The 22,632-nt window shown below is 39.3% G+C and overlaps 2 protein-coding genes across 2 annotated transcripts in view; both read left to right on the top strand.

The window, feature by feature from the left end:
* Positions 1-1,503: 1,503 nt before the first annotated feature.
* On the top strand, positions 1,504-9,602 carry LOC119422431 (zinc finger protein 2). The gene is made up of 5 exons (XM_037689803.1): positions 1,504-1,543; positions 3,058-4,010; positions 4,102-4,285; positions 4,597-4,725; positions 8,517-9,602. The coding sequence occupies exons 2-5, from the start codon at positions 3,102-3,104 to the stop codon at positions 9,227-9,229; spliced, it is 1,935 nt and encodes a 644-aa protein (XP_037545731.1). The 5' UTR covers positions 1,504-1,543; positions 3,058-3,101; the 3' UTR covers positions 9,230-9,602.
* A 2,109-nt stretch (positions 9,603-11,711) lies between these two features.
* Positions 11,712-22,632, top strand: part of gaa2 (alpha glucosidase 2) — a 23,031-nt gene continuing 12,110 nt past the window's right edge. The window contains exons 1-10 of the mRNA XM_037690372.1: positions 11,712-11,732; positions 12,241-12,348; positions 14,389-14,955; positions 17,672-17,817; positions 18,090-18,255; positions 18,922-19,018; positions 19,437-19,556; positions 19,717-19,835; positions 20,172-20,303; positions 20,390-20,500. Coding sequence (XP_037546300.1) covers positions 12,256-12,348; positions 14,389-14,955; positions 17,672-17,817; positions 18,090-18,255; positions 18,922-19,018; positions 19,437-19,556; positions 19,717-19,835; positions 20,172-20,303; positions 20,390-20,500 — 1,551 coding nt within the window. The 5' untranslated portion in view covers positions 11,712-11,732; positions 12,241-12,255. The remainder of the gene's footprint in view (positions 11,733-12,240; positions 12,349-14,388; positions 14,956-17,671; positions 17,818-18,089; positions 18,256-18,921; positions 19,019-19,436; positions 19,557-19,716; positions 19,836-20,171; positions 20,304-20,389; positions 20,501-22,632) is intronic.

Here is a 22,632-nt window from a genome sequence, read left to right as displayed (position 1 = left end):
ATGTCCTCCATTTGTACACAATCTGTCTGACTGTGGATTAGTGGAGTCCAAACTCTTTACAGATGTTTTCTAACCTTTTCTATCCTGATGAGCATCAACAACTCTTTTTCTGAGGTCCTCATGAATCTCCTTTGTTCGTGTCATGATCCACTTCCACAAACATGTTGTGAAGATCAGACGCTGATAGATCCATGTTCTTTAAATCAAACAGGGTGTCCACTCACACCTGATCGACATCCCATTGATTGAAAACACCTGACTCTAATGTCACCTTCAAATTACAGGTTCACATGAAATAAAGGGTCACATACTTTTGCCACTCACAAATATGTAATATTGGATCATTCTCCTCAATAACTAAATGACCAAGTATGATATTTTTGTCTCATTTGTTTAACTGGGTTCTCTTTATATAGTTTTAGAACGTGTGTTTGAATCTGATGACGTTTTATTTAGGTCATATTTATGCAGAAATATAGAAAATTATGAAGGCGTCACAAACATTCAAGCACCGCTGTATGTTATGTTTACAGCTAACGACACTTAGGGAATCGTCTTGTGGTTTTCTGTCTGTGTCAAGCTGTGATATTTTTTAGCTTTTTTCTTCATTTTAACTGATGACAAGAAAACAAACGGGGTTTTTGTTTAATGTAGAAAAAGAGCCCTTTAAAAGTCTTAGGTTAGAAAATATTGTTCACAGAATATTGTTCATGTTAACCCTTTAAAAAGTCTTGTTTAAGAGCAAATGTGTTGCTTGCGTTGAAAAGATGCACTATTGTTTAAAATATCTGGAAAACCACACTTTTTTTTTTGGACACTTGTCACCGTCACTTCTTTATGACTGTGAGAAGGACTGTGAACTTATTAGGTTATGCGTGGGAAAGTTGGACGTTGCTGATTGCACTTGAAGAAGTTTTTACATTTGAAATGGCCATAAAACTGTCTTGCTGGCCTTAAATATCAAAAACAGGAGGCATTCCATAAATACAGGTCCAAAGCAGTTGAGTACATGTAGCTGGTTTTTGTACTGTAGTTTATGTACATTATTTTGTTTAGCATGAGACTGAACAACTTCTGTATTATTATTAAAAAAAACATCAGAACTCTGTTTACTCAGTTACCTGTTTTCACTGTTAAAACTTAAAAAAAAAAAAAAACCTTTTTATATTTGCTAGAGCCGGATTCTGATCTTGCCAATTTCTCTTAATCACTGGCTTGGTTGAGGTTTGTAATCCACTGAAAAAGAGCAAATTATTTCGATCTTCACACATTTTTCTTTACAGATGTTTACCCACATATTTTCAGTCATTTTGCAGTTTGTATTGTTACGTGCAGATAACGATAAAAGGTTAGTTTTTTTTTTGTTGTTATGTATTGTTATTGTCTTTTTACTGAAACATTGTTCTTTGCTTTCTTACCAGTTTGTATATTTGAGAGATGTGCTCTGAGAACCCAGACGACTTTGGACTTGTTGCTGAAGATCAGCAGGAAATCAGAGGCCTAATAAACTCTGATGGTGAAGAAGTGGACTTCTACGATCCCAGTGAGTGAAGTGTTTTGTGGTGGTCTTTTCTTAATCCTTGAGACTCGCAGTCCCAATTAGAGAACAACTTATCTCATTATTATGGTATTTGTCAATAAATAGAATCAACAAAACTGACTCTATCCAACACAATACATTTCCTTCATGATTTATGTATAAAAACATGATATAAAGTACGTAGATGCATTCTCATTTGAATCCCATTACAGTATATTAGTTATTTAGAGTGATTATATCTTTTTGCTTATTTACAGTCTTGATACTTAAATTTATTGTAGGTAAATTATGATAGAGAATATTAAAACTCCATGTTATTTTTGTTGAAAAATATGTTTTTCTCTGGTTTTTGTCAATAATGTGTATCTGAGGAATGGATAGGTAAGTCAGGTTAAATTATGTAAATTTGCAGAAACATTGTTATTGTCGCAACCGTCTTTATTGTTTTTCTTTTTGTTTTACCCTTGCATCTGGTAGTGACACGCCAAATTGTTTCCTAACGGTGCTTTTTTTTGCCACGACACCATGAAATGAAAAAATAAAAAAATAAAAATTAGATCATCCTACCGTTTGTGTCTGCCATTGTAGTTTATTCTGAAAGGATTATAAAGTGGAATCTGTAATCACAGGTGAGCTCAGCTTTACTGCCAGAATTTGTGTGTGTCCCGCCATGTTCATTCTTTGAACTAGTAAGACAGAAAGAGACTAAGAAGATCCCAGGCTAGCAGATTTTCCAGTAGTACACACATCTCTTTACCCAAAGCCTCAGTTTTGATTATTTGAAGAAAACCTGTATAACCGATAATTACAGATGAATTCAAAGAACATTTTTGCCTTAAATCCCAATCTTTAGTGTTCTTGTTAATTTATTGTAATTGTATTTCAGCATTTTAATTTAATGTTTGTTTGTCCTGTTAGCAAAACTTTTTGGTTTGGAGAGAAGCTGAGAAGCTAAGCTACGAGCTAAGCTAACAGGTCGGCCTCGGGGAAAAAAACCTCAGTTTTGTCAAAGCTCCAAAATTCATGGTTGAATCCCGTACCTTTGTCTTAAAAGTTGTTTGTCTCTGCAAATAGAAGCTGAGAACTTGATTACTGATGATTTTTTTTTAATTAAAAGCTTTGTGTGACAAATGCTATGCTAAAGAGCTCAAATCACACCGAACATCCACCATTTTGAGAACTAAAGAGAGAAAGCTCATGACACGTCAAGGGGCCTCCCTCCCATTTTCTTAAAGAGACACACTGCTCGCTCCCTCACTATCTGTCCTTCAGCTCAAACAGTCTTATTCTGCCATTCAATGGTCAAAAAAGGTACTACACACAAACTTAATCAAAATTTCTTCTTAAATTTGACATTACTAATTATTGTAAAATTTCAAACAATATTATCGTTTATCGCAATAATTTCTGAGACAATTAATCGCTCAGCAAATTTTTTTATCGTGACAGGCCTAACTGATTGTACCAAACCTGTTTTTAGTCCTTAAAGCTAATTGTGATTCTTTGTGTTCACACAGGAGTGAATGTTATCTCTGGCATCATACCTGCAGAAGCTCCCTCAATGAAATTTAATATCAGTGAGCATGAAAGACCACAGTCTGTGCACACCTGCTTGGTGTGTGGTAAAGACTTCCCTTATGCCTCGAAACTTCAGCGGCACCTACGTACTCATTCAGGAGAGAGGCCTTTCCCCTGTTCCATGTGTGAAAAGAGATTTCCAGAAAAGGGGCTTCTCATAATTCATCAGAGAGTTCACACCGGGGAAAAGCCATTCCCATGCACTTTCTGTGAGAAAAGATTTGCCAGTCAGGGGGAGCTCCGGCTGCACCGGCGGACACACACTGGGGAGAGGCCCTATCGCTGCACCATCTGTCTGAAGAGCTTTTCCCGCCACTGGCACCTGAAAACGCACTTGGAGGCAATGCACTCTAAGGTTGTAGCAGGTTTCACCAGGAAGAAGTTTCCTTGTTCGAATTGCAGCAAGAGCTGTAACTCAGCTGCCGAGCTGAGGGATCATCAGAGGACTCACACTGGGGAGAGGCCCTTCCAGTGCTCCTTCTGTGACAAATGCTTTGCGTTGTCGGGGACACTTGTTAGACACGAGCGTCTCCACACAGGTATTACACCGTACCACTGCTCTGACTGTGGCAAGACGTTTGCACAGCAGTGGACGCTGACCACGCACATGCGAACTCACACAGGAGAAAAACCCTACAGCTGCACGCAGTGTAAAAAATCTTTCGTCGCTCCGGGGGAACTTCGGAGGCACTCCAGGATACACACTGGAGAAAAGCCGTATACCTGCGCAGACTGCGGAAAGCACTTCTCGTTAGCAGGAACGCTCAGGAATCACAAGCGGTCATGCATGCAGAGCAAGGATGAGTCTGTTCCTGGTGTTGAATCAACTGGAGTTCAGTCTTCAGCGGAAGAATCATCCCAGCAAGACGAGGCCAGCAACGTCAGCTGTGAGGTAGAGACATTAAACAGTGGCCTCAAATTAAAACCTTGCTTTTATATTAGCTGAGTTGCCTCAGGTTATTCTTATGAAACTTTATTTATAGGTATCCGACAGCCAAACCCTTCCTAGTGCCGCTGGGCCCCTGTCCTCACAGGGTCTAAACTGTGTCAAAGAAGCTCAGCCCAAAGTTGTTAAGAGAGAACCAGTCGATCATTTGGAGGACAGCTGTTCCTCTTCCCACATGAATGTAATAGTGAAAGAGGAGGAGGAGGAGGAATTTTTGTCTGGTAAGTAAAAACCACCACACCAACACGCCTTTCCGATTCCATTCTCAGTCTGTGCTCGGTGAAGGAATAACTCAGACCTTTTTAAATGGGTTTCTGTAGCGTTTACAGCTGCCAGAACAACTGGGTGAGTCTTAACTAACTGGTGCTCTAAACAGAGCCAAGTTAAAAGAGAATTCTCATCATCATCTAAATAAAATTACCTCAACCACTCCACAGAAACCTATTTACCAAAATGTATAAATCCCTTGAAAGAATGGTGTGTATATCAACTGTTTACCTTTTCTGTTGTGATTTTTTATTTTTTTTTACAGAAGAAACTTCTGACAAAAGTTTTGCTGGCGACGACAGCACCACGCAAGAGGAAGCTGAAGACCAGCTGCAGGAATGTAACACAGATATTGAGATTAAAGTGAAGGAGGAAGAAGAGGAAACTGCAAACCGTAAGAAAATTACCTTACAGTAGATGCTAATGTTAGTTATTGCAGTGTGTTACTGAATCTATACTACTGGCCAATAACTGGGATCAAATGTAATATTAAATTGGCCCTGGTGAAGCAGTGTATTGAATGACTGATATACTGAGAGGCAGCAGTAGGCACAACTAACCAAAATGTCAGCTTCTCTAACTGCTAATTCACAAACTAAAAAAAATTAACTTTGCTAATGAGAAACAGGTAAAAAAAAAAAATTAGTGGAAGCTAACATTTGATAACCGCTAACTTTTATCATTCATTGCTGTCGCTGACACTGTAAGACTGTAACGTGACACCGTTGTGAGCGAACACAACTGAAAACGGTTCATAAATCATAGGTAAAGCGTCCCATGTCCCATTCAGAGGTTAGCTTTCAGAAATTAATCCGATTCAGCGGGATCAAAAGAGGTGGGTCAGGATTCTGCTCTACTGAACTAGAGTGATGTATTCAATGTGTGTCGGACGTCTCGTGTCATTTACTATAATGAATTAACACTTTAGCAATCTTCTGTGCAGTTAACTATTTTTTAAACTAACTACAAAGTTTCTGTGCATCATCATCGTTATTCTCTTGGTAACACAAAATAAATAGAGGATGCACAGAACAGAGTGAGATGGGGGAGGATAACATGCTGTGGTGATCCCTGAAGAGGGAAAAGCCGAAAGAAGAAGAAGAACACATAAATAAATGTGGTTTTTAAATTCTGTGAGCAGGTGGTCACAACTCTTATCATCAGTTCATCAGTTAAGATAACAGACCTCCGTGCACCGCGAGGAAGAGAAAAATAGACCATCACTGCATGAAGAGTGCGTCACTTTTCGACTTGTGTTTCTACTCTGGAACCCAATTTAGCGGAGGCTAATTAGTCTGCTAATGGTGTCCAAAATGAGCAAAAATGCTCCAAAGTCCATGCAGACCAAAGTCCATGCTCAGTAATCTAGGTATAAAATTCAACAATTTTCATTCAGTCAGGTCATCTGGACAGTTTCTTTTTATTAATTTATTTTGTGCAGAAGGCTTCATCAGTCTGAGGAAACACCAAACAAAACTGATTCTCCCCCAACAGCTTACTCCAAAGTGGAAAAAACAAACAGTTATGTTGGTGCTAAGATGGTCTCTGGGGCACGCCCCCTCCTCCGGTACCTGTCCTCTCCCTCGTCGACAGTCTTGTCAAACTGGTTCAAAACACCAAAGTCCATGCTCAATAATCCAGGTATAAAATCCAACAATTTTCAGTCAGGTCATCTGGACGGTTTCTTTTTTTTTTTTTTAGATGATTAGCAAAAATGCTAATCATCTAAACGAAAAGTTAGTTTCGCTATTAGCTGTTAGTGGATTAGTGAACTGTGCCCATCACTACTGAGAGGGTTTTTTCTGTACATTAAGCAATTTGGTTCTTCCTATGACCAGTGCCAATGTTTAGAGATTGGAGCAGCTGTTTTTCGCTTTTTTTATGTTTATTTATTTATTTTTTAATCTGTCAAAAAAAGTATTTAACTTACTTGTTTTGGAAACATCAAACACCAGAATGGCATTCTAGTTTAAGTTGTGCACTGGTGTGTATTGCTGTGGCTTGTGCCGCATCTATATTTCCCTGCTTGATAATCAATGTAAAAGTAATGGTCGATTATGTACAGGTCCTTCTAAAAAAATTAGCATATTGTGATAAAGGTCATTATTTTCCATAATGTAATGATAAAAATGAAACTTTCATATATTTCAGATTCATTGCACACCAACTGAAATATTTCAGGTCTTTAATTGTTTTAATACTGATGATTATGGCATACAGCTCATGAAAACCCAAAATGCCTGTCCCAAAAAATTAGCATATCATGAAAAGGTTCTCTAAACAAGCTATTAACCTAACCATCTGAATCAACGACGTAACTCTAAACACCTGCAAAAGATTCCTGAGGCTTTTAAAAACTCCCAGCCTTGTTCATTACTCAAAACTGCAATCATGGGTAAGACTGCCGACCTGACTGCTGTCCAGAAGGCCATCATTGACACCCTCAAGCAAGAGGGTAAGACACAGAAAGAAATTGCTGAACGAATAGGCTGTTCCCAGAGTGCTGTATCAAGGCACCTCAGTGGGAAGTCTGTGGGAAGGGAAAAGTGTGGCAGAAAACGCTGCACAACGAGAAGAGATGACCAGACCCTGAGGAGGATTGTGGAGAAGGGCCGATTCCAGACCTTGGGGGACCTGCGGAAGCAGTGGACTGAGTCTGGAGTAGAAACATCCAGAGCCACCGTGCACAGGCGTGTGTAGGAAATGGGCTAAAGGTGCTGCATTTCCCAGGTCAAGCCACTTTTGAACAAGAGACTGCGTCAGAAGCATCTCGCCTGGGACTGCTGCTGAGTGGTCAAAGTTATGTTCTCTGATTACAGTAAATTTTGCATTTCCTTTGGAAATCAAGGTCCCAGAGTCTGGAGGAAGAGATGTGACACACAATTCACATTGCTTGAGGTCCAGTGTCAAGTTTCCACAGTCACTGGGGTGTCATGTCATCTGCTGGTGTTGGTCCACTGTGTTTTATCAAGCGCAGGGTCAATGCAGCTAGCTATCAGGAGATTTTGGAGCACTTCATGCTTCCATCTGCTGAAAAGTTTTATGGAGATGAAGTTTTCATTTTTCAACACGTCCTGGCACCTGCTCACAGTGCCAAAGCCACTGGTAAATGGTTTACTGACCATGGTATTACTGTGCTCAATTGGCCTGCCAACTCTCCTGACCTGAACCCCATAGAGAACCTGTGGGATATTGTGAAGAGAAAGTTGAGAGACGCAAGACCCAACACTCTGGATGAGCTTAAGGCTGCTATCGAAGCATCCTGGGTCTCCATAACACCTCAGCAGTGCCACAGGCTGATTGCCTCCATGCCATGCCGCACTGAAGCAGTCATTCGTGCAAAAGGATTCCCGACCAAGTATTGAGTGTATAACTGAACATGATTATTTGAAGGTTGGTGTTTTTTGTATTAAAAACACTTGTCTTTCATTGGTGGGCTGAAATATGCTAATTTTTTGGGACAGGCATTTTGGGTTTTCATGAGCTGTATGCCATAATCATCAGTATTAAAACAATTAAAGACCTGAAATATTTCAGTTGGTGTGCAATGAATCTGAAATATATGAAAGTTTCATTTTTATCATTACATTATGGAAAATAATGACCTTTATCACAATATGCTAATTTTTTGAGAAGGACCTGTACAACGTAACAAATATCCACTGATCAGTTGTCCTGTCTTTACTTCCATGATGGCTTTGTTATTGTTGGGCAGCACCATGGCTTAGTGTGGTTATCACTGTTGCCTCACAGCAAGAAAGGTTGAGGGTTTAACCCCGGGATTTTTCTGTGTGGCGTTTGCATGCTCTCCTTGTTTGCATGGGCTTTCTCCGGTTACTACTGTTTCCTCCTACTGCCCAAAATATTTGTTTAGGCTGCCTTTAGGCTCAGGCCACCCTTGAAAAAGAGATTTTTAATATCAATGGGATTTGCCTAGTTAAATAAATGTTAATTAAAAAAATTGTTTCATTAGTTTTATTTATTTTCCTAATACACAAACACCTTGTACACTTAATTTCAAAGTTTCCACAACATATATTTTTATTTGAATAGCTAAACATAAAGTCAATGTCACATTTAGGTAAAAGGTGAATATTATATCTAATTAAAGCAAGTGGTAGACTGCTGTTATTTGTTCTAATTGTCACCCATAAAAGTTTTTTCTCTTTTTCTTTCCTCTCATAGTGTCGGGAGACGAGCCTGATGCAGTCACAGACTATGGAAAAGATAATCTTCAAGAATCACCAGTCCAAAAACAGTGCAACAACAATCCGACAAAGAGCTCTTACTGCTGCGGGCTGTGTGGAAGAGACTGCCACAAGATGTCAGCACTTCAAATCCACATGCGAATCCACTCTGGTGAGAAACCATACCAGTGTACAATGTGTGGGAAACAGTTCACACAGAAAGGTCAACTAAAAGGGCACTATAAAGTCCACACAGGTGAAAAGCCGTTCTCCTGCCCTGACTGTGGTAAGAGCTTTGCCCACTCGGGCGCCATGAACAGACACAGACTCACGCACACGGGGGAGAAACCTTATAACTGTTCAGTGTGTAACAGGAGCTTCAACCAGTCCGGCCGCCTGAGGGAACATGAGAAAATTCATTTTGGGGAGAAGTTTGACTGTCCAGAGTGCGACAAGAGTTTCACTCGCTCGTCGAGTCTCAAGAATCACATTAGGCTTCACACAGGTGAGAGGCCGTACGGCTGCGACATCTGCGGGAGAGGCTTCAGCCGCTCGCAGAGCCTGAGGCTTCACAGACGAAAGCATGGGCAACTTAACACTGACCCAGAGTCTTCAGTCTCTATGGAGAATGAAGACTTCTCCCAGAGTGACAACAACTCTCCAATTAATATGTGCATTACAGACAAACATGACAATGACACATTTACATAACTAGATAAGTATCTGTTACTCAATACAAGTTAAAAGTAAGGACGTACATCGATGAATAGATTAACAAACATACGTGGTGCTTCACATGAAAGGTATTAAACTTTTTGTATTGTTCAGAGTAGTTAATAAATAGAAACATGACAAGTAATTTCCAGCAGCTAGCCTTGCATTTAAACTATATGATCACATAAATATTCAGAGCAAACGCAAGTATTAGAAAATCTGTAACAGCCAGAGACGATGAGGTCTTACTCTGATTAATCATTCTCATGTTAGATATGTTGAACTGTTGCATTTATGTTGAAAGTAATACAATTTAAGGTATGTGATTTTACTTTGTTGATGCAGTATTTGTCATTGAATTGTATATATGGGCCTAATAATTGTTTTTGTTTTGCTATGGTGGGCATCAAACAGTTTTAACAATCCAGTAAGAATTGTTCATCCTCTGAGGAAACTACCAAGTGATCAAAAATACATTGTTACATGTGTCAAATACTACAGTAATGCCTTGATTAGAAATTTTGACTAAAAAAATTGTCTTCTACGACCATGATCCAATAAGGAAATGATTTTTTGTAGATGGTAAATATAACTGTATGAGATGTGTTATGCTGAACAATAAAATATTAAACATTGTGTTGTTTGTCATGACTAAAGGAGTGGGAGATTTTGCTGTTCTCTGAAATTATGTTGCATTATAGGGGAACATAAATGAAATGTAGGTCTGGAGGGAATCTGGTTTAGTGTCCGAATGTAACTTCAATTGTAACAGCTGCTGGATCTTGTTTGTTTTGTCATGGACAAAAAAAAAACAACAAAAAAAAACAACTCAATTTTGTTTTATTTATCAAGCATATTATGACCCATAGCCAGAGTTTACTCTGATTTTTAAGGGTGCGCAAGCGTCGCAAAAAAACTACAATTAGGTGAGGTTTCCTAATTCTCGAACTTTACATCATTTACCAAACGTGTTTTTAAAGATGGACTAAACAGTGACTGGGCCAAATAAACCATTAATCAACTGAGTCTTGATTTTATTTTTATTTTTTTTGCATGCGAAAAATCAAATTAAGTGAGTTGCAACTCCAAATACACTGCTTTTATTTTGAAATTGTCTTTTAATTTTGAAGTGTCATGGAGGATTTTTTTTTTTTGGGGGGGGGGGGGGGGGGCAGGCTCCACACCAGCACACAGTGGAAATCCATTTTTGCCACTTTGATTAGCAAAAATTCCCTCCAACTCAAAATTATGGGTTATGAGATGCAAAGTCATATTTTTACATTCACAGAGTGACTATTGACTGTTTCCATTCTTGTATGTTCACCTCAAACGGGTCTCTTCAGAATGAGAGCTTATGTCTCTGAGATTAAATGTATTGAATAAATGTGAAATAAAATCAAAATATTATGAGATCACCAAGTGATAATTTTTAGATTATTTCTTTATTGAGTAGTCTTTAAATTGTCACTAAAGATGTCTCATAATTAGGACACATGCTTGCTCAGGATGAGAATCTGCGATGAAGTTGGACTCAAAGCAGTCTGCTCTGATAAAATATTAACTTACTTTATATATATATATATATATATATATATATATATATATATATATATATATATATATGTGTGTGAATGTTTATGTTTAGTGCCCTAAGATGACTTCTGTTGTGACTTGGTGCTATATAAATAAACTGAATTGAATTGTATTTCATATTCATTAGAGATCTCAAGTAATATTTTTGACATAGTATCTATTATAGTAGTTTTGGATAACCAAGTCATATTTTTGAGATAGTACCCCCTAATTATGATGTGCTATGTCATATTTATGAAAGAGCCTAGCATAATTTTGAAATAGTCACATCAATTCAGCTTATATATCGCCAAGTCACAACAGAAGTCATCTCAGGGCACTGAACAAAAACATTACATTTAAGCATTGCAACATAATTGCATTTGAATATTTTTTTAAATCATAGTTAAGCTTCTTTAGATTACAAACACGTTACACAAATGTGGTATGTAATTACAGTGTTCCAATTTCTTGTTTAAAAATTTCCATAATTGTAGAACCCAAATGTTTTGAGACTGTTATGACCGCTTCAGGCCACCGTAGATGCAACGACGAGATGTGTTTATTGACGGTGGTAATTTGTAAAGATAACATAAACTTAATCGTAATTCTTTATTTCGTAGTTATAAGTCACGTTTCAGTTAATGTGTCATTATTATTTAGATTAGTATAACTATACCAATACGAGCATTTTATTTTAGCTAGCAAAAAAATGGTTTGTTGGAGGTTGGAAGTAGGAGGGTTCTTAAAACCAAAGTTATAGAAATTCCGAGGTGTATTGAATGTGACGTGAGAGTAAACAGATGTTTCATGCAGCGAGTCGATAACTGCACTATAAAAGACCTCGGTGCCCCCGGATTTGTCTAAAAGGTAAGGTCTCCTTGTATGCTGTATTTTTGTACCGGTAAATTTCAGGGGAAAAAATCGGGTAAGGTTTTGAAATTGACGCTCTGTTCAGCTAAAGCGATGACTTCAATAGAACTTTAGCTCAATTTAGCTAACGTAGTCTTTTGTTTTTAGCTAGCGTAATTATGCTACATTATGCTGTAATAACGCGTTTGTGTGTCTTCATGGCCGTTACTGTCCTGTCCGTATGACTACGTACACAAGGACAGACAGTCTTCAAATGAAGAATTAATTTAGTGTATTATATATATTCCATACTTTCTTCAGTCCTCACAACTTAAAACAGGTGATGACAACTGCTAGCTTGAGCGATCTATATGTCATGTTAACATTTGATTTATGTTAAAGGGAGATACATTATCCTACTAAAATATATTTTATAATGGTGTAAGTAGACTTATGTTTTTCGTAAACCAATATGATTACACTCCATTTTCATTATTAATTATTTTGCTTGAAAATATCCAACACCTTTCTCCATTTATGTAACATTTCTTATTTTTGCACTTCTGCTTTTATCTGTTTGACAGATTCACATTAACACAATGGTGTCTTACAAGAAGCTGAACCCTGAAGATGTCCAATTTTCCAGTGCAAGTTTATCAGAGGAATCTCATCCAGCTCAAGAGGAGGTTGCAGTGAGTTCATATAGACTCTCTTTAACAGCTTTAATAACAGGACTTTTTTAACTGTCTGCTTGTGACCCGCTTAAATTACTGTCACTGGAAACTCCAAAGGTTTTGATGGTGTAATCAAAACTCTTACTAGATTTAATTTTGGTAATCGGTACCAGCAGTCCTTTCTTCTATCTTATCTACGAATGGTGTTCCTATTGAGTTTGTCGATTCTTACAAATACTTGGGAATCTTGGTCAATGCACATCTCCCTTTTAGTCCTCATGTTGAAAAGTTGGTAAAGAAACTGAAAGTTAAATTGGGTTTCTTTTGCAGGAATAGATCCTGTCTAACTCTGAACACTAGGAAACACCTTGTAACTGCAAATGTCCTTCCCTCCATTGACTACGCTGTCATTAGTTACATGAATGCTCCTACAAACACCTTACAGATGTTGGACGCTGTCTATCACGGTGCGCTAAGATTCATAACTGGCTGTAACTACCATACCCACCATTGCACCCTGTATTCATTGGTCAACTGGTCATCATTAACTACATACAGTCTCTCTCACTGGTACATTTTCATCTTTAAATCACTTCTTGGTCTTCTGCCTTCTTACATCTCCACCTACATGTCACTGCATGAGTGCAGCTACGCGTGCACTTTCAGGACATTATTACATCCAGTGTACCCTCATTGCGGACCGAACTAGGCAAAATGGCCTTCTACTCCGCTTCTATAACCTGGAATATTTTGCAAAAAGATCTGAAGTTCTCGGCTTTGACCTCTCTAAGGGATTTTAAACAATTGTTAAGTTCACTGCAAAAATCAATGCAGAGACATGTTCCCGTTTTTAGTATTTTACACTGTTTTATAAAGTAGCATGTTTATTTAGTTTGCTTTATATCTCTTCTTTCATTTACTTTTCATTTTTCATGATTTTATATGAACGTTTATTGCTATATGTACCTCATTTGTGCTCTTTGTCTAAATCAGGTCTCTGTTGTAAATGAGTCCTCGTGACTCAATGAGACTAACCTGTATAAATACAAGCTAAATGGAAAAAAATAACTAGGATTACACACACATATTGAGTGAATAAACAGAACACATTGAATACTTAGGGTCACTCATTAAATCATTGTCCAAGAAGAGATGTTTAACCTTTACTGAATACTTAAGCAGTTAGCTGAACTGAAAGAAGGAACGCTTCCTCTTTTCAAAAATTTTTTTTTCCACACTAGAAGTGGTCCGACTGTTTTAAACATATAGTAGAAGTAAAAGGCTTGTCTTTGCATCACATGTGAAAACAGATTAATTAAGGTAGCAGTGTTTCCCCTAGTTAATTTGCCATGGCGGGGTGCTCATCTCTTCCATGATTTTTGTTGATGGGGGGACGGACACTTGTCTGAGCGCAGCTTGTACAAACAGTTTTTAAGTGGGGGCGGGGGGCGTTCAGCATGAGGGAAGAGGCAACGTGAGTGCTGCCTTTAGCTTTTTAGCTAGAGAACCTGTATTTTGCGCCACTAGCTTAGTGCTATGTCAGTGCCGGGTGGGCGGGCAAGTTTGGTTTGGTAGGCAGGGAGCTCAGTTCTGTTGATGGGGTGGGGTACTCTGCTTGTATAATGGTAGGGGAAACACTGGGTAGTTTTAACTGACGCAGTCAGGGGCAGAATGGTGGCGCAGTAAGTTGGAAGAGCTGTTTGCCTCTCAGTGAGAAGGTCGCCGATTCAAATCCTGACCTGGGACCTGTCTGGGTGGAGTTTGCACGTTCTCTCCATCCATGTGTGGGTTTTCTTTGGGTACTCCCGTTTCCTCCCACAGACCAAAAATATGCAAGTTAGGCTGACTGGTAACTCTAAAATGTCCCTATGTGAGAGAGTGAATGATTGTTTGTCTGTGATGGACTTGAGACCTCTCCAGGGTGTCTCCTACCTCTCACACAGTGACTGCTGGATATGGACACCAGTGACCCTAAAAGGAAGAAGCAGTTAAAAGATAATGGACGGATGGAAGATGCAGTCAGAGATGTGCTGATTGTGCTCGTTCTTTAATTTTCAGGTGCCAGAGCAAGAGAGCGCTTCCTTGATCCCACGTTGGTCGTCGCGCTTCGCCACCACAGCTGTGGTGATAACTGGCTGCCTCCTGTTGATTCTTGGTGGAGGCTGGCTGCTGCACACGATATACTGGCTGCACAGTCCATCCAGCCAGCAGTCGCATAGACCTCCACCTCCAGCTCAAGGGCAAGCATCATACTCCATTTTACCAGGAGAACTGAACAGCACTGCTGCTGCTTCTCGCAACGAGGCCTGCCGTTTAATCCCAGAGGCGTGGAGGTTTGATTGTTACCCTGAAAGAGGGGCTGTTGTGACCCAAGAGTTGTGTGAGGCAAGAAACTGTTGCTTTATCCCTGCTTCCTCTTCCACTGCTCGCTCATCACGGAAAAAGGGTATTCCCTGGTGTTTCTATCCTTTAAATTTCCCTTCCTACTCCCTGGCATCACTCAATGACACAACAACGTGCCTCAAGGGCATGCTCGTAAAGGAGGTGAAGACTTACTACCCTGGAGACATCCTCACATTACAAATGGAGATACGACCCGAGACAGACACACGACTGCGTGTCAGGGTGAGTAGAGAATTCAGTCATTTAAACCAGTGAACGATTCAACTCCTCAGTCTGCCATAACAGCTTTGACCTGTTGAGGCTTGTACAGGAGGATTTTGGGATTCTTTTGGGCCATTGGCAGGTTATATATTTTTCTATCAGTGGATACCTGAGTAGAACATCTGTAGGTATTGCATCTTTGCAGGTCCCTCATTAGATTTAAAAATCCAAATTCATGAGTTTTTTCTTGATTCTTTTGAGCCATTTTGAAGGAGTGCTGTTGACAACTAAGGGTTATCTACAACAAATTTTTTGGTACATACAGAAAACAAAATAACACAAAGTTGTTATGGTATTAGCAGAAATATTCTGATGATTTGGAGAAATACTTGTGACATCTAATACTTTTCAATTCAGTTTATTTATATAGCACCAAGTCATAACAGAAGTTGTCTCGGGGCACTGAACAGAAACATTCATATATAAAAATAGCAAGTTAACGTTATTTATCTGAGGAGCAGACTGCTTTGAGTTTAACTCCATTGCAGACTCTCATCTTGAGCAAGCATGAAGGCGACTGTGGAAAGGAAAAACTCCCTCATGTGGTAGAAACCTTTAGCAGAACCAGACTCAGGACAAGTGGCCATCTGCTTCGACCGGCTGGGGTTTGAGAGGAATAAGAAGGAGGAACAGATACACAATGGCAGGTCAAGAATCATGTTAAGATAGAAATAGTATCAAATGAAAACTATTCAATTTTAGCAATTGATTTAAGAAAATGAGGTTAATTTGTCCTCCAGTAGTCTAATCCTGTGGCAGCATAAACCACCCCTAATTAAAAGGAAAGTCTTAAAACTGGACAATGTGTCAGCCTCACAGACAGAAACTGAAAGTTGGTTCCACAAGAGAGGAGCCTGATAACCGAAAGATCTTCCTCCCATTCTGCTTTTGGAAAATCTAGGAACCGCGAGTAAGCCTGAAGTCTGAGAGCGAAGTGGTCTGTTAGGAAAATATGTGACAATAAGATCTGTAATATAAGATGGAGCTAGGTTGTTGAGAGCTTTGTAGGTTAGAAGTAAGATTTTGAATTCAATTCTGGATTTGACAGGGAGCCATTGGAGAGAAGCTAAAACTGGAGATAAATTATCTCTCCTACTAACTCCAGTTAAGATTCTGGCAGCAGCATTTTGGATCAACTGAAGACATTTTACAGAAGTATTTGGACACCCAGATAACAAACCATTGCAGTAGTCCAGTCTAGACGTGACAGATAACAAACCATTACAATCGTCCAGTCTAGACGTGACAGATAACAAACCATTACAATAGTCCAGTCTAGACGTGACAGATAACAAACCATTACAATAGTCCAGTCTAGACGTGACAAATGCATGAACCAGTTTTTCTGCATCATTTTTATTTAAGATGTTTCTAATATTAGTGATATTACGCAGGTGGAAGAAGGCGGTTCTAGTAACATTTTTAATGTGGGAGCTAAAAAAACATGTCCTGATCAAAAATAACACCAAGATTTTTAACATTAGAGCTGGAGGCCAGATTTATGCAATCCAAGGAGGGCGAAAGACAAAAAAATGTATTCATAAGATGCTCAGGTCCAAAAACCAAAACCTCAGTCTTGTCTGTGTTTAAAAGCAGAAAATTTAGTGTCATCCACTTTTAAGTCATGCTTGTAGTCTAAATAGCTGACTGGATTAATTGGGTTTCATGGAGTAATATAACTATGTATCATCCGCATAACAATGAAAAATTATCTCAGACTGTTTAATAACTTTACCTAATGCAAGCATATACAAGGTAAAGAGTATTGGTTCAAGCACTGAACCTTGAGGAACTCCATGACTAACTTTGGTGTATGATGAATATTCATTATTTACATTTACAAATTAGAATCTATCAGCTAAATATTATTTAAACCAATTTAGAGCCGTTCCTGTAATTCCAATATCATATTCAAGTATCTGTAATAGAATATTATGATCAACTGTATCAAATGCAGCACTGAGGTCTAACAGGACCAGTGCAGACCCCTGTACATTGTCAGAGGCCATGAGAATATCATTAGTAACTTTCACCAGTGCAGATTCAGTGCTGTGGTGAGCTCTAAACCCTGACTGAAACTCTTCAAACAGATTATATGATTTTCCTAATACTTCTCAACAGAGATTACCTCAAATGACATTAATTCTCCTTACAAGGTCACTTGACAAATAAAACAAAACATTTGTCTCTATCTGTCCCTGTGATGGATTGGAGCTCTGTCCAGGGTATACCCCTCCTCTCCCACAGTGACTGCTGGATATGAGCACCAGTGACCCCTGCGACCTGGAAAGGATGAATCGGGTAAAGATAATGAATGGACAATGTGATACTTTTACCAGTGTAATGACCCTATTTCACGAGACTCCAAATCAGTGTAAACTTTGTTCCCAGCTTCTGTTGCACTAACTTTAAATGTGTTGTAAGAACAGGATCTTTCTTGATTGCTCATCATCTTTATCACACAAACGTTTGCTTAGTGATAATTTACTTAAAAGAGGTTACAAAAAGAGTTCAAAGATTAAGCTGTGCCCTTATACCTCATTCTCTGTGGCAGTTTTTTTTTTTTTAGTAAATGAAATGGGTTTTGTTTCTTTGTGGAGCAGATGATTGCTTTTCCACAACATATGCTGTGAATTCTCTCCAGTATATAAATTTTCACAAACTGTTCTCAATGCAGATAACTGACCCCTCAAGTCCACGGTTTGAGGTTCCGATCTCTGTCCCTACCTCTACCAAGAAGGCCAAAAACACGGAGTACATCACAGAGTTTTCAAAGCATCCGTTTGGTCTCATCGTGAGGAGGAGATCTACAGGAGTCGTGCTGTGAGTTTGACTCCAATAAGAAACTTTGAATTAGTTGACGCGAAGCTTAGGAAATACTGGAGTTAGCTCTCTCTTGATACAAGAAGAGAGGCTCAAAGTAAAAAAAAAAAGTTGGATAGCACTATTTTACACCAATGTTACATCTTAGTGCAGCTGGATTTACATTTCAGTGGAGTGGATCCACTATGTACTAGCCTTTAAACTCATTTTTTATATATAAATTACACAAAATTGTATAAATAATTTAAATCCTCTGCTCTTCTTGTTTTTAGTCTGAACACCACAGTGGCTCCTCTCATTTATGCGGATCAGTTCCTTCAGTTTTCCACCTCTCTGCCCTCTCAGTTCATTTACGGCCTGGGAGAGCACCGCTCCACCTTTTTGCATGATGTCCACTGGAACACCCTCACCATGTGGGCCAGAGATGTCCCCCCGATGGTAATCACAGTATTCATTGTTCTCGTTACACTTTTTGCCCTGTTGTAACAGCAATGGTATCTACAGTCCACAAAGCAGAGATAATTTTTTTGTTTGTTTTGTTAAACATTGTTTAAAAATGGGGTAAAAGTCCAGTTTAAAGTTATTGGCATGTGGCCGAGTGTCAGTGTCAATGCTGGAAAATTCATGTTGTAAGAAAATCTGCAAAGGCCTCTCATGAAAAAATCTGCTTGATTTATTTAATTGATTTACCACTCAATGTGTGGCTTTTATAGCTTCTGACTTGACTGGAAATATTTATTATTATTCATAAAATGTCATTAAAGGAAACAAGGTGTACAGTAGTCCATCACTACTTCGCGGTTCGTTTTTCACGAACTCGCTCTATCGCGGTTTTTCAAAGTAAGATTGGACATGACACACAATTGGCTGATTGATGGATGAGCTGCACGATTGGCATGGATTTTTTTATTTAAAATAAATTGTTTTAAATTATTTTGCACCTGTGTGCAGCCCACAGCTGTGGGAGAAGCTTCCTCCTGCAGCTGATCAGCTGAGCAGAGAAGTGGGCGTTGCCGAGAGTCCAGCCGGAGGCAGGGAGCTGAAATCATGACATTCTGTGCTCTTTTAGAGCGTTTAGAGTTGTATTTTTTTTCTGCCATACAGGAACAGGCAAACCTGTACGGAGTCCACCCATTTTATCTTGCAATGGAAGATGGAGGGAACGCACACGGCTTCTTCCTGCTGAACAGTAACGCAATGGGTCAGTCTGATGATCGTCTGGTTTCAAGTCTAAATGTGGGCTGAAATAAAAAAAACACTGCTGCTAATAATGCACATCAGCAGCTGATTAAGAAATCTGGGGTTCATATTTTCAGTATTTTACAATCCTTCAGATTGAAACTGCTGACAAAAGTAGGAAACCAAAGAAAAGCAGAAGTTTTAAGTGAACGTTCCTGTGAGTAACTGGCTCACCAAGAGTCCAGTGTTTAGGGTGAACTTATGAAGCTGCACGCATAAAGCTGTTTGTTTTTGCCTGGTCTGTCTTTAACAAATAAAACTGAAATGTACATTGTATTCATATTTATTCTTAAAGCACTGTTCTTTGCATTCAGTTTTGCAATAGATGTGTAAGTAAACTTATTAGCTTGTCCATTGTGTTCACTTTTTTCTTTTTTAAGATGTGGCCCTCCAGCCCGGCCCGGCCCTCACCTGGCGCACTATCGGTGGAATCCTTGACTTTTATGTTTTTCTCGGTCCTGATCCCAGTTCAGTGGTTGAACAGTTTGTGGGCGTTATAGGTCAGTGAGTGTGCTGAATGTATGCAGCAGCACAATTAATATTACTGTATAACTCAGTAGTTAGGAACAATAGTTAAACAACATCTGTCGCATCAATTATTATTATTATTATTTCTTGAGATGGCAAGTTGTTCTTCATCCTTCTGGTTTTTTTTTCCAGGCCACCCACTCATGCCCATTTACTGGGCTTTAGGGTACCACCTGTGTCGCTGGGGCTATGGCAGCAGTAATTCTACCTGGGAAGTTGTTAAGAAGATGAGGAATTATGGAATACCTCAGGTGATTTTTTTTTCTTTCCACATGGACTCATCTAGCACAAACTGGTGCCAGTGGGGTCAAATATATGATTTATTTTGTGCACTTTGTCATTAAATCATAGTTATCAGATCCCTCTTTTAATGCTGTATTTAAAGTAGACATAATAAATTGCAACGCTTCTTGTTTTCTCCTTAGTTTTAAACATTTCATCATCATTCCATTTATCATATTTATTGCTGGAACTTATCTGAGCCAACTTAAAAGTTTCCACCTTTTATGTGGATTTAAACAAAGATGTCGACCACAGCATAAGTTTGTGATAACCTCTGTTTTAACGGTGCGTTTGTTTGGTTTCAGGATGTCCAGTGGAATGACATTGACTACATGGACCAGGCCAAGGACTTCACGTTTGATCAAACAAAGTTTGACACGCTTCCTGACCTTGTTAAAGACCTGCACACTCACAACCAGACCTACGTCATAATCGTGGTACACAGAAGTTTGTATCTCCTATCACGCGTTTTGTGTTTCATTTGATGCGCTTGTCTTAGCGGGTTTTCCTCGTCCGGCTGCAGGACCCAGCTATCAGCAGCACACAACCCGAGGGATCGTACTGGCCTTTCGATGAGGGACTGAAGAGAGACGTTTTTATCAAAGACTTCAAGGGGAAAACACTTTTCGGGAGGGTGAGACAAGTTTCAGTTTAACATGAGCGAGATTTTTTTTTTCTTTCTCTGAGGAGGGATTTCTCATTCACCTGTTTTCTGCTGTTTCTTGGAGGCAAAAACAAAAAAAAAGGCTAAAGTGCAGCTTTAGTTCAGATAGAGTTTAAAGCTGAAATTTGTGATTTGTGTTTCAGAGCTTAGATTGAATGGAATGAGATAACAGAAGTGATTTGGTAAAAATATTAAGTATTGCTTCATAAATATGCATTAAACCAGGTCTTTAAAACTAAATTGCTCAGGGGGCCACAATTACTGAAAGCCAAGCGCTCAGGGGACGGACATCCAGCAGTTCTTGTCATTAATTGTTTGTTTTATGGTTTAAAATCTAGTTTTATGTAAAAATGAACCCATTCGTTGGCCGAACTGAGTTCATCCGTGGGCCTGATTTGGCCCCCGAGCCGCCAGTTGAATAACCCTGCACTAAACTGTTAGTCACAAACACTGATAAGTTCAAATGTACAGGTCCTTCTCAAAAAATTAGCATATTGTGATAAAGGTCATTATTTTCCATAATGTAATGATAAAAATGAAACTTTCATATATTTCAGATTCATTGAACACCAACTGAAATATTTCAGGTCTTTATTTGTTTTAATACTGATGATTATGGCATACAACTCATGAAAACCCAAAATGCCTGTCCCAAAAAAATTTGCATATGATGAAAAGGTTCTCTAAACAAGCTATTAACCTAACCATCTGAATCAACGACGTAACTCTAAACACCTGCAAAAGATTCCTGAGGCTTTTAAAAACTCCCAGCCTTGTTCATTACTCAAAACCGCAATCATGGGTTAGACTGCCGACCTGACTGCTGTCCAGAAGGCCATCATTGACACCCTCAAGCAAGAGGGTAAGACACAGAAAGAAATTGCTGAACGAATAGGCTGTTCCCAGAGTGCTGTATCAAGGCACCTCAGTGGGAAGTCTGTGGGAAGGGAAAAGTGGCAGAAAACGCTGCACAACGAGAAGAGGTGACCGGACCCTGAGGAGGATTGTGGAGAAGGGCCGATTCCAGACCTTGGGGGACCTGCGGAAGCAGTGGACTGAGTCTGGAGTAGAAACATCCAGAGCCACCGTGCACAGGCGTGTGCAGGAAATGGGCTACAGGTGCCGCATTCCCCAGGTCAAGCCACTCTTGAACAAGAGACTGCGTCAGAAGCATCTCGCCTGGGACTGCTGCTGAGTGGTCCAAAGTTATGTTCTCTGATTTCAGTAAATTTTGCATTTCCTTTGGAAATCAAGGTCCCAGAGTCTGGAGGAAGAGAGGAGACACAGAATTCACATTGTTTGAGGTCCAGTGTCAAGTTTCCACAGTCACTGGGGTGTCATGTCAGCTGCTGGTGTTGGTCCACTGTGTTTTATCAAGGGCAGGGTCAATGCAGCTAGCTATCAGGAGATTTTGGAGCACTTCATACTTCCATCTGCTGAAAAGCTTTATGGAGATGAAGATTTCATTTTTCAGCACGACCTGGCACCTGCTCACAGTGCCAAAACCACTGGTAAATGGTTTACTGACCATGGTATTACTGTGCTCAATTGGCCTGCCAACTCTCCTGACCTGAACCCCATAGATAACCTGTGGGATATTGTGAAGAGAAAGTTGAGAGACGCAAGATCCAACACTCTGGATGAGCTTAAGGCCGCTATCGAAGCATCCTGGGCCTCCATAACACCTCAGCAGTGCCACAGGCTGATTGCCTCCATGCCACGCTGCATTGAAGCAGTCATTCATGCAAAACGATTCCCGACCAAGTATTGAGTGCATAACTGAACAAGATTATTTGAAGGTTGGTGTTTTTTGTATTAAAAACACGTCTTTCATTGGTGGGATGAAATATGCTAATTTTTTGGGACAGCCATTTTGGGTTTTCATGAGCTGTATGCCATAATCATCAGTATTAAAACAATTAAAGACCTGAAATATTTCAGTTGGTGTGCAATGAATCTGAAATATATGAAAGTTTCATTTTTATCATTACATTATGGAAAATAATGACCTTTATCACAATATGCTAATTTTTTGAGAAGGACCTGTAGTATACTAGTATAGTGTAGTTGTACACTAGTATACAGTATAGTGTAGTTGTACA

This window comes from Nematolebias whitei, chromosome 16, assembly GCF_014905685.2.
Source record: "Nematolebias whitei isolate Nwh7 chromosome 16, NemWhi1, whole genome shotgun sequence".
In the NCBI taxonomy this organism is placed as follows: Eukaryota; Metazoa; Chordata; class Actinopteri; order Cyprinodontiformes; family Rivulidae; genus Nematolebias; species Nematolebias whitei.
The sequence above is the reverse complement of the archived record's forward strand: the minus strand, read 5'-3'. Positions and strand labels throughout refer to the sequence as shown.

Bases quoted from the DNA above. Each gene is read 5' to 3' on its own strand.
- LOC119422431 (XM_037689803.1), top strand. From the start codon at position 3,102: ATGAAATTTAATATCAGTGAGCATGAAAGACCACAGTCTGTGCACACC. The intron at 4,011-4,101 runs GTAGAGACATTA...CTTTATTTATAG, and splicing joins CCAGCAACGTCAGCTGTGAG to GTATCCGACAGCCAAACCCT. The intron at 4,726-8,516 runs GTAAGAAAATTA...TTCCTCTCATAG, and splicing joins AGAAGAGGAAACTGCAAACC to TGTCGGGAGACGAGCCTGAT.